An 18701-nucleotide genomic window follows, 5' to 3' on the forward strand; every position below is an offset into this window, starting at 1 on the left:
CGGCGATAGGCTGCGGCCATGCGGAGCGGCGCGGGGCTGCTGCTGGCGCTGGGTGCCGCGGGGGTGCTGCTCCTCCGCCTCCTCCTGCTCCTGCCGCGGCGGGCCCGCCGCGCCCTGCCCGTGAGTATCGCGGCGAGGGCCCGGGGCTCGCTGGCAGAGCCGCCGGAGGCGCCCCGAGGCCCAAAATGGCGCCGGGCCGTGTGGCCGGGCCGAGCTGAGGCGCTGCAGGCGTCGAGGCCGGAACGGCCCTGCCCGGAGCGGGCTGGACTCGTGGAGCCGGATAGACACTGTGAGGGGGGCGAAGCGCCGAGCTGGGCACGGCCCGGGGCGATGAGGTTCCCTCTGAGAGGCTCGGCCGGTACGCGATGCGGCGGGCGCTGCCCTCGGACCCCGCGGTGCGGCGGCTGCTCCCCCCCGCAGTGCTCCACTTGGAGGGGGAACGTGTTCATGTAGTCACAGATTGGCTTGGGTAGGAAAGGGCCATAAAGATCTTCCAATCCCAACCCCTTGCCATGTGCAGGGACACCTTCCACTAGACCGGGTTGCTCAGAGCCCTGCCTTGAAAACTTCCAGGGATGGGGCATCCACAGCTTCTCTGGGCAGCCTGTGCCAGGGCCTCAGCACCCTCACAGTTAAGACTTTTTTCCTCATATCTAATCTAAACCTACTCTCAATTTGAACCCATTCCCCCTTGTGCTGTCACTACATGCTCTTGTCAATGGTCTTCCCTCAGGTAGTAGAAGGCCACAATTAGGTCACCCCAAAGCCTTTTCTTTTCCAGGCAGAACAACCTAAATTTTCTCAGCCTTGTCTCATAGGAGAGGTGCTCCATCCCTCTGATCATCTTGGTAGTCTCCTCTGGACTCATTCCAACAGGTTCATGTTCTTCCTGTGCTGGGACCTTGGAGCTGGATGAAGCACTGCAGGTGGGGTCTCACCAGAGAATCACCTCTTTTCACCTGCTGTCCATGCTGCTTTGGATGCCCAGGATATGACTTGCTGTCAGAGACATTGTTTTTGCTTCAGGACCTCCAGCTCAATCCTTCCTCCTGGAATGGCCAGATAACACCTGTAGTCTGATTGCAGCCTCCTACTTCAGTCATCCATCCACTCTGCATCTCTTACTTTCCCTATCCTTGTTCCACTTGAGAAAATACCTTCCCTTTAGTGAATATTTTCAGTTCTTTTTCCTGGGATATAAAACCTCAACTTTCCCAGCCCTGGAAAAAGGAACAAGCCATGTTTACTTTGTAGCTGCCCTTATCCTAAAATCAATCTGTTTGATAACATCAGAGGATTGGTCAGGGGAGCCATAAAAGGGAACAGGATCAAAAAAAAAAAAAGTGGCACATTAGAAAAATATAAATTCTGGGTAAGCATGGCACATTCCCATGTTGTCTAGAAAGGCTGAAAAAGTAGCTTCAATTTCTTTAGTAAGTTCTGCAGTAAATATGTATAATTCTGATAGATCAACAGCATTAGTTAAATAAATTCTACTATTTAGTAAACTAGCCATATCCCAATAGGAAAAGCTGTGTACCTCTGAGCTGGCTGCAGGTTAACATGAGGCTGACCTGCTAGGGCTGCCTGAACTGTGAGGAATAGTGTTGTGGATCACACAGCAAGCATAGACAGTATTACTGTGCCCACAGGCCACAGCAGCACATGTGGTACAAGAAGTTATTCTGTGCTCTTAGCAGATCCCAGGCAGCCTGTCAGCACTGGAGGGCTGTCTCCCATGCAGTGTTTCTGGGGAGCACTGTATGACCCCGAATGAGGGAGGCACCCAAAGTTCCTCAGAATGCTCATTAAGGTCACTGTGCTGATAACTGATCCTCTCTGCCGGTCCCAGCATTGAGTCAAATTAAGCTGCAGATTGACCTTATCAAACTTCAGGAACAGGCAGATTAAGCCTTATCTCAGGACTTTCAAAAGACAAGGGTGATTGGGCTTTTCTGTGTTCAGAAGTTTTTCTGGGATAGGATCCTTTTGGCTGGGAATGGGATTGATCCCTGCTGTCATCCCTGGGAGTTCTCTGTCCATCAGGCATGGCACAAACAGGCACAGGTACAGATGTGAGATCCAGTACATCCCTTGGGGTTTTGCACGTTCCTTGGTGCTGCTGGGGCCTCTGTCTGTTATGAGCCATGATGCCATAGTCACATGTTTTATTACCAGCAATTAGGGTTATAGCAAATTACAATCACAGGATCATTTTAATACTTGACGTGGTCCCTCACTTTCCTTGCTATTATAGGCAGTTGAGAGGATTTTTAAACCTCATTTCTGTCTACATTTTGGTTGTTTGTTTGGGGATTTTTTTTTTAAAGGAGCTAATGATGGTTGAAGATTGAGTATCTTCTTTGTTTGCCTGACTGTGTTCTGGAAGTGATTACCACTGCCTATTTCCTGCACACTTCCTGCTCTTTTGAGAAGTCCTTTGCCTTCAAGATTCAGAGGCAAGGGCTCTAGTGAGGTGAGAGAAAGAGAAAAAGAAAGTCAAATCCTTTATTTTTCCACAGGCCAGCTTGTTGAGTTATCATGGCAGGTGACCTTGACAACTTCTGTGATCTGGTTCTTGTTTGATTTTCATCTTTCTTGGAGTTGTGTCACTCTAAATTAAATTCAGACTGAGCACTGTATATTTAATTCTCACTTATCTTTTGTCCTTTAGCTGTAGCTATCTTTAGAGCTTTAACAGAGCTAGTCTGTATCTGGGTGCTCTTTGTCTGAGTATAGGTTATAGTATAATGTTAATGTGGGTGTTTGTATCATAAATGCAGCACAGACTTTTGATCAGTTCTTGTTTCAGCTTCAGCTCTTACCTCCACTTTAAGAGCAGTTACTTCAACATGAGTTATAGGACAGGGTGTAGCTTATTTGCTTATTGTACTCTGCTGAGACTCACCCTGAGTTTGTGCAGTAATGCTCTGATCACTATCACCCTGCAATCATCCCTTATTGCTGCTTCATTACACTACATGTCAGCAAAGCAAGAGATGAGAGAGCACTTGTGATTGACCCATTTTCCTCTGAAAAAAAGGCTGGACCAGCCAGGGCAATTCATACATAAGTATGTTCATACTCCAGCTGTTGTGAATACAGTAACAGGCAATATTAGTTACCAATATCTCCAGAGAAATAGAACTCACTTCCTTATTGCATCCTCTGGATTTTTATTGCTTTATCATGCTATTGCCTCATGGTTTCAGTTTGGAGCATTGTGCAGCACAGCAGTTGGCAGCCTTCTAGCTGGGTTAAGTGTTAATTCATTGCTTCACACCTGTGATGAGGAGATGACTTTCAAGAAAAGACAGAGGGTGAATGGGCAGTGTTTTGCTATAGGCTTCTCTTCAGGATTTGGTATTCTGCTTTCATATCTATCTCAAGCCTGTTGTGTCATATCAGATGGAATATCAAATCTTCCTTCTCAATTTACCTGTCAGTCAAAAGATAATAATAATAATGTAGGAGAGAACCGTAGGATTTGATAAGTTGTTCTTCTTAAGACTGCAGAGTTTCAGAATGAAGCTCTAACCTGTAGTCACATTCCTGTGTGCTAAAATACAGTATGGAAAGTGCCGCATAGAGTGGGAGTAGATGGGGAACAGACAGCAGTCACTCAGCAGCTAAAAGAGCTGCTGTACAGTTCAAGCCATTTGGATGTTCTCAATGCTGCTTTTTCTTACTATGAACTGGTAGATCATTAACTTCTTTTGAGATGTTTCTGTTCTGCTTTGGCCACTGATACTTGAAAGAAAGAGTTATTGTTCCAGCTCAGGTATTGAGGCAACACAAGTTGTTACAGACCAGCAACTGAATAAATGCATCATTTCACAGTAGTTGGAAGCTGGTTGTGTTTGTGCACACAGGTGCCACTGTCACTTGCATCTGGAATTGTACCTGCCCTGTCTGCAGGACTGCAAGTGACCCATGTGCCATGGGGCAGGGTGCTGGTGGTGCCTACATTGCAATGTCTGATGGTATCCTATGATTGTCTTTCCCTACACAGGCTGAAGGGAAGGCGGTGCTAATAACAGGCTGTGACAAAGGTTTTGGACATGCCTTGGCAAAATGCCTTCATGCAAAGGGATTTACTGTTTTTGCTGGATGCCTGCTCATGGTGAGTAGTGAAATTTATCAGATTTTTTGCTGATTAGAGAAAAATGCTTCTCAAGTGAAAGCATCTTCATTTGCAGTTGCAGCCTCCATTTCCCCTGGTTCAAGACCTGAGAGAGGTGGAGTGGGCAGGAATGGTTACATCTTCCATTGCTTCATCTGCCTGTTGTATCTTGTACCTCATTCCTCATTCTTTAGGGCAGGGACTGTCTGTCAACTGCATGTCTGTACAGTAGCTTGTACAGTGTAGCACTGTTCACTGCTGCAAGCCTCTCAGAAATACCACAACACCATAAATCTGATAGGCCAAGATTGCTTTGGCACTGTGGCTGTCTGTCTTCCATGGCATCCCTGTTGCTGTCTTTCACAATGTCATTTTTGTGGACCCCTTCCCCAAAACTCATCTCCAAGCTGACTTTTCTGCATTATTAAGGCTCGGCTTCCAAAATGTCTTGTAACTGTGCTTCTGCAGCTTCTGTACAAGCTGTTCAGCTTGTATAGCTATTTATGGACAGTTGAATAGAAAATTTTACCATACATTTCTGACATCTTTAGGTCTCACTTCCTGTCATGTGTGTTTGGCAGGTGTCATCACTTGTAAGAGATAAGTTTAGACACAGTAAATCTGAAGGGGTTGCAGACCTCTCATCCCAGTCCCTGCTCTTGCAAAGGACTTAGAACTTAGTATTGTGAAACCCTTTTTATAAATTGGGCTGGGTCCACTTCCATCTCAGTTGGGATTTTACCTTTACTATGCATTTTTGCTGTATTGCTAGTCAAAACTCATGATTTCTGACCTGAATTGTTCAAAATCAGTTCATAGTCATTTCTCCATTTGAAGATGACTACATCAGCACAGGTGCTCAGGGCATGATGACTACAGATTTTTGACTACTGTGGAGGGTGAGAACAAACAAAGGTGGCTTTCTCTGCCTGTGTGATCATGGCAGAACCTACATTCTTCCACGACGCCAGAAAGTTATTATCAGCTGACATATTGTGTAACTTGAGAACAAGAGAGTCCTGTTGGATTATTGCCACTGTTCGGAAATTTCCATATGGAGCCTCTGTAATTCATTCAGTAATCATGTCATTTGCTGCTTTGGGATGCCTTTCTCAGTGCTGGTGGCGAGTCAGGCACTCTGCAGAGCAGCAGAAAGGAGAGAGGGAAAGGAGAGTGGCTAAGGGGACTGTTTGGAAGGCACATGCTAGTGTGGAGCAGAGAGGTACAGGCTCCACTGGAAACCCCATAAAGAAACTAAATGCTCCTGAAGTGAGACCTGTTTGCTTGCTTGCTTCATTGCTTGTGAGCTGCTGTAGGTTCCCAGCAGGGTCAGAGCAGGTATGGGGGCAGCTGTCATGAGGCAGATGACAGGCTCTTAGTTCACACCTAGTTAGTCCATCACCACTTACATGCTTTTATACAGAGAATTAAAGGGTCCCTGATGCACTACACCACCACAGAAAGCTTTTGTATTAAATATAGGATAATAGACTGTGAGGTGCATCAGGAGCTTCTTAATGATAAGATGGTCAAATGTAAAGTTATGGGAATGAAAAGAATACTGCATGAAGGCTGGGATAGAACTGGAAAGGATCAAATGCAAAAGGGATTACATTAAGCAAGGGCAAGTAAGTCCACTGAGAAAGTTTCTGTTAATATATTAGGATCAAGATGGAAAAAACACACAAAAATAGATCATTAAATAACCTTAAAAGTAGAAATTACAGGAAAAGTTAAAATAATAATAGTTTTGTTTTCTTTGATCTTACTGAAAAGAAAGAATAAATTGTTTTCAGATGCCCATTGCCAGCAGTTATCATGAGAACTGTAGGCAAGAAAAGGTAAAGAACAAGGGATGTTTATATAAATTCATGTGCTTGTTCACCAGGCCTGATGAAATATACTTAATGGAATTTAGAGGATGAGCTATTGTGATTTTTGCCCCATGGGTGATATTTTCAAGAGCACCTGGAGGCCAGGTGATTTCCCAAAGGCTGGAAGAGGGCAGATACTGTACTTCCCTTCCCAAAGGAGATAGACCTCTGGAATTGCCAGCCAGGGAACTCACCTTCAGTGCACTCAATGCAATTGCCACACACTGCCCTGTCAGTTTTACAAATGACTGGATCATAGTGTGATGCACCCTGCCTGTATAAGTTTACTGGGAACAAACTGTGCTGTGTCAATCTAATCTCATTTTGGCTAAGCAGCAGAGTGGCTGAAGGGGAAGGAATAAATGTGTCCTGAGTAAGGGTTTTGTTACAGTTTGTTACAGTCCCTCATGATAGTCTCATGGGCAAACTCATGCTCTAAGTGACTTCTGTTTAGTCCCAGCACCATATTCTTGGAAGTACCCCCCAGAAGAGAGTTTGCGCTTGGAAAAAAAATATGCACAGAACCATACAGAGAAGATTATAGGGCTTTTTGGGACCAGGGTTCAAAATGATCCTGACAGATTGGCTGGAGTCTGAAATAAATTATGTGAAATCCAGTAATGACAAGCACGAGGTGTTCCGCTCAGGAAACACAGGAAGGCAGCACGTGGATTGGCAGCAGGGTGGGGAGGAACTGTCTCACATGGAGTGAGCTGGCTGCATCCATGGGAGTTCAGCATTGTGTTTGTGGCTTCCTGATTCCTCCTGACATCTCACTGCAGGTGCCCAAGTGCTTGCCAGGACCTAATCCTGAATCCCAGGAGCTTACATGGGAAAAAGCCATGTCTGTGTCTGTAACAGGGGGCTCTCCATTAATGAACATCTTTGTGATCTGCCTCTCCTCAGCACCACTGCACTGAGATCATCCTCCAAGCCAGAACAGGGGAGAGGAGCAAGGAGGGGAAGGGGAGTCAGCCAAAAGCTGCAGCAAGTTTCCTCAGCTGGGTAGAGAGGGTTTGTGGAGCTGCTGGGTTTCTCAGCCAGGAGCAGCCCCTGCTAGGCGCAGGGTGGGGTAGGCAGGCAGAGCCTGCAGGGCTGCAAGGGCAGGATAACCAGGGGATAGGAGATAGCTGGGAGTAAACCACACAGTCCCCATTGAAGGCCTGTGGAGAGAACTTGGGCAGCAGGCTGGGCTGGAGCATGATGGCTTTCAACTCTTATGGAACTGGGAAGGGGAGATTCTCTGAGAAGACAAAAATCAGCAAAGGGAGGTGGAGAGAGGCTTTGTAGGAGTAGTTGGGCCATTGCTGCCAGCACCTCACTTGATTTGTGCTGCTGTGTGGCTTCTGCTGGTGAAGATCACCTCTGGGAGGACAGTGTGGCTGCTCCCATAGGAACTGCTCCAGGTGTTATCCCAGCCAACAAATCTACTGTTTAAAAAACAAGGAGGAAGTACCATGTGGTACCTAACAAGGAATGCACTTGAAGCCCCTGAAGACCACAGAACATAAGATGATGTTCAATTGCTTCCATAAAAATCTGTAGCTGCTTCATTTGTGAAGAGGTGTTCCGGACAAAATAATTAAGCACTTTGTTTTACAGTTAAATAGTGGCTAATATGGTGTCTGCAACTATGAAAAGTGATCCCAATTGATATTGCATGTTGAAGTCAGTCTTCCAAAATCAATATGTTTTGTCAATAATGAGTAAATTGTATCTGGGAAGGTAACTTTGCAGATAGAGTTGCTTTGGTGATAGGTGAAAATTAATTTCCGTATGAACAAAACAAACAATTTTTACCCGATTTTTAAGTTGCCAGTCCATGACTTTGTTTCTCAAAAAGCAGAGGAAATGTTTATTGTTTATTTGTAAGTATTATGCAAGATTAAAGAAAAAATGCAGGGAAAGGTCTTTTCAGTGCTTAAATAACAATTGGCACTTGTATGCAGATATAGTTATGGTTTTGGTTTTATATAGATACAGTAAATCTTTCTCTTTACAAGCTGAATTAGCTTCACTTTATGCACTGTTAAGTAGTGGAAATTTATTTTATATAACTTGGTATACAGTGAGGCATCATACAACCCTCCTTTTCAAAGTGAATATAATATTTAGGTGACCATGTTGTTGACAACTTGTACCACCACTTTGAGATTGTTTTCATGACTAGATAAGCGGGCCAACACAGTCCGTCACCACGTTTGATGTGCATTAGAAAAGCTTCAAACTTTGTTTGCTGTTCTTGTTGTACTGGGAAATAAGTCAGTTGTGAAATCCCATGCAGCCATGGGACCAAGAACTCATTCCTACTATTGTCATAATGCCAGTGTAACTACAGATTGATTTTTAAGAGAACTGCCCTGTTTTGCTCACATTTGTGATGGATATTTCAGCTCTTTTCCTTCATTATGTGTCAGTGTTCACTGGACTGAAGGTGGAGATGAGATGTTGTATACATATGAATTAAATAGCCTGAGATATTTATAAAAAACTAAGCAGTTACATGTTTTTTATATCTGCCTGGCTGCAGAGGCTGCTGAGCAGGTGACTGTGGGTGGGTTGCTCGCCTTGTTTGCCCTTGTGCTGTGGGAGTTGGTATCAAGTGATAAAGGAAGAGTGGCAGCCAGGCATGGTGACTCACCAATTCATAATTTCTTCCTCCCTAATGAGGCAGAGCTTGTGATTCAGGGAATAGTTTTGTGATTTATATCTCAAGCCTGCTGTGGAACTGTGTGGCTAATCTGTGCTCTTTTCACTTTTATTTGTTATTTACCACCTGAGCAAGGCTGTAAGGCTTAGACAGTAATCTTGCCTGCAAGTGAGCAGGTGAAATTTGGAATTTTAACTGTGTTTACATTTGACTAAACAAAAAAGCCACAGTAGTAACAGAATCTCTAATAATAGAAGTGGGATGGGGAGGAAAGAAAGGAAAAGGGTTGAAAGGAAAGCAGAAACATGAAATTCTTGTTCCCTATAGAGTGGAAAAAAAAAATAAAATTCTTTCTTTAGCCAGAATCTCCTTTCATGCCTCATGTCTGTAATTGTGCTGTTGTGTAGCAAATCTCCACTGAGCGCATATTCCTGAACATCTTACTCCAATTTCTGTACAAATTATGTTACCTGTAGAGCACAGAGACCAAGGTAGTGGAGAGTCACCCATGGTTCTCTCTGGCTGGCACAGTATTTCAGCATGTTAGGGATGTGAAACCCATCATAAGGAGCCAAGAGCAGGGTGAGCTTTGTGGTGCTTCAGGGCACTAGGTCACTGATGCACTTCTGGAAGTGGTGCTGGAGGGAATAGGAGGATGGCATGCTGGTTTGTGCATCTTTGTGCACCCAGTTTACACCTGTGTGTGCAATGTCAGTGGCTTCTATTTCCTGTCCATGTGAACATGCCTGGCCCCAAGCTGCCTTGCTGTTCTTGGTCCATCTTAGTGGGACACCTTTCTGTTCTGCTGAACAGGATGAGAATGGAGAAGGAGCCAGGGAGCTGAGGAACATGAAGTCAGACCGGATGAAAGTGCTACAGATGGATGTGTGCAGTGACCAGGAGGTGGCTCAAGCCATGGATTTTGTGAAGAGGACCCTGAAGGAGCCGGAGGAAGGTATGTAGGGATATTTTGCTCACAGAATCCTTTCTACAGAGCAGGCCATGCATTGACCAAGTCTTTCTTTCTGTGCGCCACCAAAAGAGGGTTAATAAGCCTGAAGGCCTGTGGCAGTGTGTGGCTGGCAGTCAGGCTGTGCTGTACCCGGGTCAGTGAGGACAATTGTCTTGCTATTGATGTGGCAGGCACATGGAAAGAGACCAAGACTGCTGGAGGATTAGGCTTTAACTCTACATCCCATAAAAAGCAATGAGTGGCAGCAAGCCCACAAGTATCTGTGTCTTTGTCCTTGAATGTCTGTGAAGGGCATAGAACGGCCAGAGCTTGATCTCTTTCTTGCACTCCTGCCACACATGCTCATAGCTCATGTAGACCTTGCAAGTGACCCTGCTAATGAAGAGGTGATGGGCCCTGGCTGCTTACTGCTGCTGTCCCCTCTTCTGTGTGGGTACAACTGTGAGGGTACATCTGAGCTGGAGCACATATTTGGACTGCCCCCAAACCTGGATTAATGTTCAGTCAGATCAATCCATGTGTTCAATTTGCCATGCAACATCCTAGAGGTGATGAGAAGTGGAATCCAGGTTAGGCTTGGCATAGATGACCTTAATCCACGTGTCACCTTAAGCATGAGTCCAACTCATAGATCTCAAAAGCATGTCAAGGGAGATAAGAGTCCCATCTTTCCTTCTTGAAAGTGCTTTGGCAGTGGGACGTGAGTTTACAGTCAGAGCCTGATGTGATACCACCTGACCTCTTCTCATGTGATGAGGTGAGACTTCTTGCCTTGCACAGGCTTTTCTCTATGCCAGTAGCAAGCTGGCCAGCAGTTGTAGAAACAGGCTGAGGGTGAACTGAAATTTGACATCTGTGGCTTCAGGACTTCAGAGCTGTGACTTGTAGGTGGTTGTTCATCTTGAAGCTTGGATGAGTCTGCCATGGCCCTGGTTTTGTTCACGGCAAGTATCAAGCTAATAAATAACAACAGCTCTAATCTTCATGCAAATTACATGAGCACACCTTCTCTTCTAAAATAAGCATATGAAATGTAACTGAGTAATGTACAAGCTCTGATTCCCACACATGTTCTCTCTGCATGATTTTTCTTCCTACACAATCACCCAGGCCTCGTCATGCTTTTCACATCTTCTTAAGCTTTTCCTGAAGAGCCCAGCAACAGCAGTGGTAGCACAAAGCCTTTTTCCACTGAGTGAAAGCTTGGAAGGGAGCAGCTCTATTGATTCTATAAATGCAGCGGTGTTTGCAAAACTGTGTGTGTAGCAGGGACAGAGAAGTCTTGCGTCCCTGATCAGCAGGTTGGACTGGTTCCTCCTGTAGCTGTTTGCCTCAGCACCGTATGCAAAGCAACAAAGGCTTCTTTTTAGGTCCATTGGTATGACTGAGGTCTGAGGCTCAATTTATTGGGAAATAAGTAGTGCTCAATAAATAGGTGCTGGAGTATAAAGAGTACTGAAGTGCTTTGCACAGAGGTGTGGTTGCACACTGAATGTGTCCCCAGAGGAGCTAGTGCAGGCCAGGTCTTGGGCTGGACAGTTCTTTATACTTTTCCTTATGCTGAACTCTTTTGATAGGAGTGCCCGTTTGTTTTTGGTCTCATACAGTTCCCACTGTATTGTTGACTCTAGAGACGTAATAGTGATAAGGCTCTGCTCAATAAACACACTGCTGTCCAGCAAACAGCCCTGTGACTGGGCTCCCCTCAGCACTTTGTTCTGTTTGTAACGTGCCCTGATCCATGAGCAGTGGAATTCCAACAACAAACTATTGTAAATAATGATTCAGGGACATTTGTGAGAACTAACATCACAACCCAGGAAATGAGAAATTGTTGTACAGAAACTTACAGGAATTTGTCAGGAATACTCTGCAGAGGTCAGTTTGTGACCGACAGTTTGTCTTTGGTAAATCCCTGCCAAATTTTCTCAGCATGTTTTTTTGTTAGTGGTGAAATTACTCCATCACGTGCCCTGTTTCCATGGTCCTCCTGCTAGTAGTTAGACCTCGCTTTGCTGCAGCAGAGAGACCCCATTCAGGGTGAGATGCTCTGCTGGATGCAGATCAGTGTGAATTTCAGTCATTTTGACTCACTAAAACTGGGAGCTTCAGCAGGTGAAGCAGGAACACAGGTTCTTGTACACAGCTGGTCAACAGCCTTCAGAGAGAACAGCCTTAGCTGGGAACGGGGCAGGGTTACCAGGGCCCATGTGAGAGCAGAGGCAGTCTGCCAAGGGCATGTTGATGTTTTTAAGTGCAACAGGAGGATGAATTCCATTGCACATTGGCAGAATATTGCAATTTGCTTACAGAACTGTTTAGTAAAATACATGGTTACTAACTGACTGAATCAATACAGGGCGGAAGTTAAAAGACTTTCATACATCAGAGTAGGGAAGCTATGGAGCAGAGGCAGGGCAAATAGCCCAAAAAATTATGAGAGGGAGCTTGATAACTTTTATCAACAGGGTGCCATGACATTGGTGCTTTTGATAGCAATATTGGAGCTCCCTGGACATGAAGACTCCTTCTTAGCCCTGTGCTAGTTCTTGGTAAAAGGAAGGTCCTAGAGTGGAAAGGAGCCCCAACTTCAACTGAGTCCAATGTGGCCCCAACAGTCCAGCCCCAACTCCAACACAGTGAAAATAACCATGGTGTATGGCAGGACATCTAATGAGGAGCAACTGCTGTCTTGTTCCAGCTCCTCCATTGTTCCTCGTGCAGTTTATGGCTGCACAGTCTCATGCTTCAATAAATCCATGAACTATGGACTCAGCCCTAAAACATTTGCCACTGGGAGTCCTGCAGTAATTCCTTTGAAGGGTCAAGTCCTTGCTGACCTGTTAAGTCCTGACATGTAAAGAGTTCATCACAGAAGCTCTTGGGAAGTACAGTCAATTTAATTTTGACAGGACTGCATGCACAAAATACATTAATTTTTAAATTCTTGTAGTTTTAAGGGCTGGTTGTAAGTTTACTAAGTCCTGATAAAGTTAGGGTTGAAGGAAACCAAATACTTGGACTAAAGCACAGCAGCTGTTAACCAGGCCATGAATGTACAAATCAATACCATGCACCCTCCAAAACAGCGAGCCAGAGTTGTGAAGGGGATTAAGAAATCCAAAATACCTGTTTGCTTTCCTTCTTTCTTCCTCCTAATTGTGGGAGAAAGTCCAGCCCCCTCCAAATTGCAAAATTAATTATAAAGTCACTGAGTGGAGGCAACCCTGGGATCAAGAGAAGACTTAAAAGAGAGTCAGCCAGATGCGGCCTTATAAAGCCCCAGAAGAGCATTTGACTATAAGGAAGATTTTCAGGAGGCAATACTTGTAGGGCCCCATTACTTTCCTTGATGTTCCAAACAAGCCCCTGGTATAGGAGGACAGGATTTCAACTGGGTTTTTCTCTACAACTTCTACAAAAGTGCTGAGCTCTTTATTAAGGTTTTAGGTTACGGTGAACAACAAGGGAAGTGTTTTCTCTATGACACTCTTCCTTGTCCCACTCCTTAATCATGTGTTTGTTGGCAGGTCTGTGGGGCCTGGTGAACAATGCTGGCGTCTCAACCTTCGGAGAGGTGGAATTTGCAAGTTTAGACAACTACAAGAAGGTGGCTGAGGTCAACCTATGGGGCACTGTGAGGGTGACAAAGGCTTTCCTGCCCCTCATTCGCAGAGCCAAAGGTACATGCTGGGCAATGAGTTAAGGCTCAGAGATTTCATAGCACAGCAAAGAGATGTAGCTAGAAATCCAGGCTGTACTTGGGGGAATGCCTGTGCATCCAAGGAGGTTTCTGAGGATGCCATGTAAGCATTTGGTAGTACAGGCTATTCTTGGGGCAGGCCAGGCACCTACACAGCAGGTGCTATTTAAACATCCAAGATATCAGAGACCTTTGTGCAGTGTTGGCAGATAACACACAGACAAGATAATCCAGAGTCCACAGGGTGGTCATGTTTGGATAACTGAATCTTCTCCCTTCATGTTATTCCATTCACAGGTGACTTCAGGTAGTGACAGAAAAAATGAGAGTCAATAACAGCCATTTCAGTTATCTTACAAGACAATGGTATTATCAAAACTCTTTGTTTTATATTGAAAAAATATATGTATGAGCAGAACTCTGAAGAACTTCTTTATTTAGCATGTGTGGGAATGATGGTACACGTATGTCTTCTGTGAGGACAAAAGGGGGCTATATTAAGAAGATTGCTCAGATGCCATTCCCAGACAGCAATTAACCACTAAACAAGCTCCATCTAACTACAAAAAGTATCTTACCCATCAGGTCAGCAGGTCGTTCTCACAGTCCCTCTAAGTTACATTTAGGTCTGGAATGAGACAGCAGAGCTGCCCACTTTTTCTCAGTTGAAATTTTGGGCTGCAAGAAGGGTGTTGTGCTCCATGGCTGTGAAAATTCTGTAAAAATAGCTGGTGGAATTTCAAGGGCTTGTTTGTAAGTGTGTCTGAAACCATAGTTCACATGTCTTGTCTTGGATAAAAGCTGAGACTCGCACAGGTGAGTGACCATTGCTGTCACTGTCCTGAGGCAGTGCCCCGAGGGCTGTCACAGGCTGTTGGCAGGAATTAGGACAATTGCTCTCCACTGCCCCATGGACAGCAGCACTTCTTGTTTGTCTCAGGAATGGCCACTGTAGGGACTTGTGGCTGAGCAGCTGGGTGAGTGGGTTGTGCTGCTCACACAGCAGATGCAAAGAAATCTCTACTCATTCTCTGCCACCCAGCTCAGGTCTAAAGTACACAGGTGTGTTAGGCAGATGAGCTGTCTTACAGAAAGAACCAGAACACTTGTATGGCATCACATGGAGTTGTGAGCTTTTCAGCTCATGACACTCCAGGCTGGGAGCTTGAGCCCTTCTCTAGCAAGATACATGAGTGGGGCACACTCCTAAGAACACACAGCTTGCTGTCTCAGAAGATCATGGTACTTCCCTACTTGGAAATTAGGAAGGAAATGCTTTGTAAATTCTTTGATGCAGAGGTAGGCATATGCAGCATCCCTGGAGAATGGTGTTTAGCCTTGCTTGAGGCAGGAGAGAAAAGCTCCGTAACAGGGGATGTGTATTCAAGATTCAGATTTTAGAAATCAGCATCATCCTTTTACTGGGATGTTCTGGCTGCTGCTTCTGCAGCTTATCCTCTCTCCCTGATCTTTTCTCTCCAGGCCGTGTGGTGAATATCACAAGCATGTTGGGACGCATGGTGAGTCCATCTCGCTCCTGCTACTGCGTTTCCAAGTTTGGGGTGGCAGCCTTCTCTGACTGCCTGAGGCAGGAGATGTACCGCTGGGGGGTCCGCGTCATCCTCATTGAGCCCAGTAACTTCGTGGCAGCCACCGGCATCCTGACAGCAGCCGGCATCGACAGGCAGGCTGAGGCTCTGTGGAGTGGGGCCACCGACACGGTGCGGGAGGACTATGGCAGAGAGTATTTCACTCGCCACGTGGCCACGATGAAGTCCTTTGTGAACAGTGGCCTGAAGGACATGTCTCTGGTCTTGAATGACATCACTGAAGCGCTCACATCCCCGTGCCCGAAGAACCGCTACAACCCCATGGAGACCTACTGGTGGGTGAGGTTGCAGGTCATGACCCACCTGCCTACAGCCATTGCCGACTGGCTTTACATCCCTGGAGCCACCCTTTAAACAGGCATCCTTCAGGCATCCCTCCAGGGCTCCTACTCATGCACAGGTTAGGGCTGACCTCTGCACTCCTTGCTGCTGTGTCTCCCCTGGAGATGCATGTGCTTCCACTTTGAGTTATGACTTGAAGTCGTGTGCTGTGGAATGTTAGAACAGCATGGTTTTGGGGTTCTTTTTCCTCATTCTTGTTTGTATTTCTTGCTGTGCTGATTAAAGTTGAAAGGTGTTTTCCTTTTAACTATGGAGGAAGCAGAGGAAGGTAAATATAACATGTCAAATATATGGCTAGTGTAATTAGGTCAGCAGAGTTCCCCCAGTGATAAATTTGGCTTATTAATGTCCTTACAAGGACAAACTGCTAATAGCAGAGCAAAGCTGTTGCTATGAGATGGCTTGAAGGGAGAAGCTAAAATGGGAAACAAAAGCAGAATTTTCCATTTGGTTGAAAATGGGTCAGTCACAGCCTTCCATTTTCCTGATACTGCCAAGAAGCTCTGCTGTGCTGTGAGTGTCTGCTCTTTCCAGGGAAAGAGCAACACTGCCTCTAAACAGCCTCATTACCTAGCTGCAAAGAAGGGTTCTTCCCTCCCAGCACTGTGGCCAGGAGGTGCCAGAGCCAACAACTGGGCACAACACAGGCAGTGAAATGCCCTTCTAATAATGAGGTCTCAGCCATCTCTCAGCAGCCCCTCTCCACCTGCCACTGCTGAGCTTTGTGTGGGACAGGGTTTAAGCTGTAGCAAACAAATTTGGCTTCTCTGACTACTACTTTAGGTGTCTGAACTACTCAACTGTGATACAGATGTCCAGCTATCCCCTTGCTTTCCTCTGGCTGCTGAAGGAGCAGCTGTTGGGTTTTCCAAATCAGTTTTTTGATTTATCCTCTGCATTTGAGCAGTGATGAGGCACCATGCAGCTAGTGTGGCCTGACTATGAGCTCTGGAAGGATACTTTAAGAGACACATTTCTTATTTTTAATATTTCACAATGAAATCTCCATGTCACACAATCATCTCTGAGAAACTCTTGATAACTGATATCAGCTACTCTTGCCTAGTATACCAAAGGGTCTCTTCTGTTGGCCAAGTACAGGATTTCAATGTTTTCCAAGTGCTGTGGCTCTCTGGCTTCATGCCCCATTCTTTGTGTTCCAGTGGTGACAACTGATGTAGCAGCCAGTGAGCTGCAGGTGCTGCTGGCTAGGCTGGGACCTGAGCCTCTTACCCTAGGGACCAGCTTTTCCTTCCACTGTTTTGCTTTATGTGAGATTAAGTGGCTCTGAAAAGAGCTTATTGATTAAAGAGCTCTTTCTTCATCTGTCTTTACTAGCTCTGACTCAAAAACTGTGCCTTAAACTTTCTGTATGCCACTGGCTGCAGATTCTTGGAGTCTGCATGCAGCCATGAATGCTGTGATGCCTTCAGGAGGAAAGCAGGTTTCCCTTGGAGATGCTGTCAAGGCAGCTTGTGTTACAAGTAACAACTGCTAAAAACACTACTGTGAAGTTTATGTCTTTTCCAGATAATCTGCACATAGAGATTTCCTGGGATGCAGGACCCAGAAGGATCCCACAGAACTGCAGCTTAAACAGTAATCACTTCTGCCCCTTGCACTGTGAAATGTGATTAATGTTAAGTAGCTCTGATTTGCACAGAGAAAAAAAATAAACTGTGAGATTTTTAAAGCATATGTCTCTGGCTCCAGTGCTCATTTCTACATTTCTCACCTCGTTTGAATCTTAGGTTGGGATTTAATTAGGTTCAGTAATTAAGGAGGTGGTTTAATAATAACAATTAATGGTGTTTCAGCAGGTAGTGGGACTGTGGAAGCTCAGTGAGAACTGCCTGGAGCAGAACGGGCAGTATGGCCCATTTCCTCAGCAGAAGGCAGTTAGAGAGGCCTCTCTGTAAACACAGGCACCCTCAGTGTTTGTATTTTGTGTTGTTTCCCTCGAAGGAGATAATTTAGAGCAGTGCTGTGCATTATTCATTGCCTCAGCACTCTGCCTGTAACTAATCCAAGGGCTACAGCTGCGTGGTAATAAGGATTAGCTCTTCTCAGAGACAGAACGGAGACTGGCAAGCCAAGAGGTGTCCAAGGCCATGCAAGGACCTCGTGGTTGAGCCAGGGTTAGGATTTCACAGCATGTGAGCCCCGGTCCCCTCCTCTGCCCCCTGAGAAGTGCTCAGGAGGGCTGCTAGTGCCTGATCTGGTTTCTGCCTGGGAGGGGAGCTTTGGCTTTTACACTTGACATGCTGATGGGCAAGACCCAGCATTGGGACAATTATGTGGGCAGTGGGATATGAGTGCTCCTAGATAATGTTAACCATCACAATAATTCTGTGTGCCACTTTCCTGCCAAGTAGTAGCCCTGTAGGTGCTGTCTGGTTACAGAGCACTAGTGAAAAACCACAGCATGAGGGATGCCAGAATGTTAGCAAAGTGAGTGCTCTCCTTTGCCTAATGGGCCCAAGATTATGGATGCTCCAGTTTCTGGACAGATGATGCCTATGGCTGACTTGTGGTGCATTGGCATTGTCTGCTATTGCTACTGCTATTTGCCTGTTGCTTTAACACTTGGATGGAGTTGATCAGTGTTCGGGGAAAGTTTAGGATTTGAGAAGCATTTCTTGCACATCTGGCTTTGAACTTGTAGCTGAGAAACTGCCTACTGCCAGAAATGTTCTTGGGAAAAGTAGGCCACTGATGGAAGTCCTTTGGCACACAGAAGTGCCTTGAAACCAGGATGAGAGATTATTCAGCACAGCTCTTCTCTGCCCCAGGTCAGGACCTTAGTTCTGCTTCTGGTAGTCTCTGCCATGCTCCAGAAAGTCTTCTTGTGGGGTCATTGTGTCTCCCAGGCAGACTGCTTCCCCCAGGGCTTCTCCTCTTCCTTGAGGAATAAATAAATAAAAAAAAAAAAAAAAAAAAAAAAATCAAGGAAGAACATCAGCACCATCAGTTAAACGAACTTAAACTTGTTGAGTGGAGATTAGGAAGCTGTGCTAAAGCCCTTCACAACAGCCAGAAAAGGTGAGAGAGGCTGCTGAGGTCCTGTCTTGCCCAAGGAGATGCTGGCTCAGCCCTCTGCCGGTGGCCAGGGCAGTGCCTGGGCATGGGACCTTTGCAGGCTTGGGGTTTCTGCAGGGAGCTCACTCGAGAGCACCCAGCTCTGCAACACTGCCACCCAGCGCACCCACACACAGGAGGCTTGCTCAGCCTTTTGGAAACTTGAAGACCTCGGAAATTCAGGATGGGTTTATTTTCCTAGCTTAGCCTCCCCCTAAACAAGCTGGTCCAGTGTAAATAGCAACAGCAGCACCTGTGCTTCTGGCTGGGGTTTTGAAACACAAGTTTTCAGCTTCTTGTGTAACCACAATGCTGAAAAATGTCTTAGAAACAAACCCAAACCAATAC

At 45.7% G+C, this 18701-nt stretch overlaps 1 protein-coding gene and 1 long non-coding RNA gene across 4 annotated transcripts in view; one reads left to right on the plus strand and one right to left on the minus strand.

The window, feature by feature from the left end:
* The first annotated feature begins 18 nt into the window (after positions 1–18).
* On the plus strand, positions 19–16973 carry LOC111933476 (D-beta-hydroxybutyrate dehydrogenase, mitochondrial-like). Of its 3 annotated transcripts, none has more exons than XM_086843578.1 (5): positions 19–120; positions 4013–4123; positions 9461–9602; positions 13151–13303; positions 14806–16973. In XM_086843578.1, exons 1-5 carry the CDS (start codon positions 19–21, stop codon positions 15285–15287), a joined length of 990 nt encoding a protein of 329 aa, XP_086699704.1. In that variant the 3' UTR covers positions 15288–16973. The 3 variants fall into 3 exon arrangements, with proteins under 3 accessions (XP_086699704.1, XP_086699705.1, XP_023788858.2); XM_023933090.2 differs by lacking the exon at positions 19–120 and adding an exon at positions 948–3872; XM_086843579.1 differs by lacking the exon at positions 13151–13303.
* The window catches only part of LOC147651306 (uncharacterized), an 11073-nt gene continuing 6114 nt past the window's right edge, over positions 13743–18701 (minus strand). The window contains exon 3 of the long non-coding RNA XR_015274382.1: positions 13743–18177. This is a non-coding gene — a long non-coding RNA (uncharacterized LOC147651306). The remainder of the gene's footprint in view (positions 18178–18701) is intronic.

Source organism: Cyanistes caeruleus, chromosome 10 (genome assembly GCF_971803275.1).
Source record: "Cyanistes caeruleus chromosome 10, bCyaCae1.hap1.1, whole genome shotgun sequence".
NCBI classification, from domain to species: domain Eukaryota; kingdom Metazoa; phylum Chordata; class Aves; order Passeriformes; family Paridae; genus Cyanistes; species Cyanistes caeruleus.

Coding starts and splice junctions, on each gene's coding strand:
- LOC111933476 (XM_086843578.1), top strand. CDS start 19: ATGCGGAGCGGCGCGGGGCTGCTGCTGGCGCTGGGTGCCGCGGGGGTG. Junction 4,124..9,460: donor TTGCTGGATGCCTGCTCATG/GTGAGTAGTGAA, acceptor TCTGCTGAACAG/GATGAGAATGGAGAAGGAGC. Junction 13,304..14,805: donor CCTCATTCGCAGAGCCAAAG/GTACATGCTGGG, acceptor TTTTCTCTCCAG/GCCGTGTGGTGAATATCACA.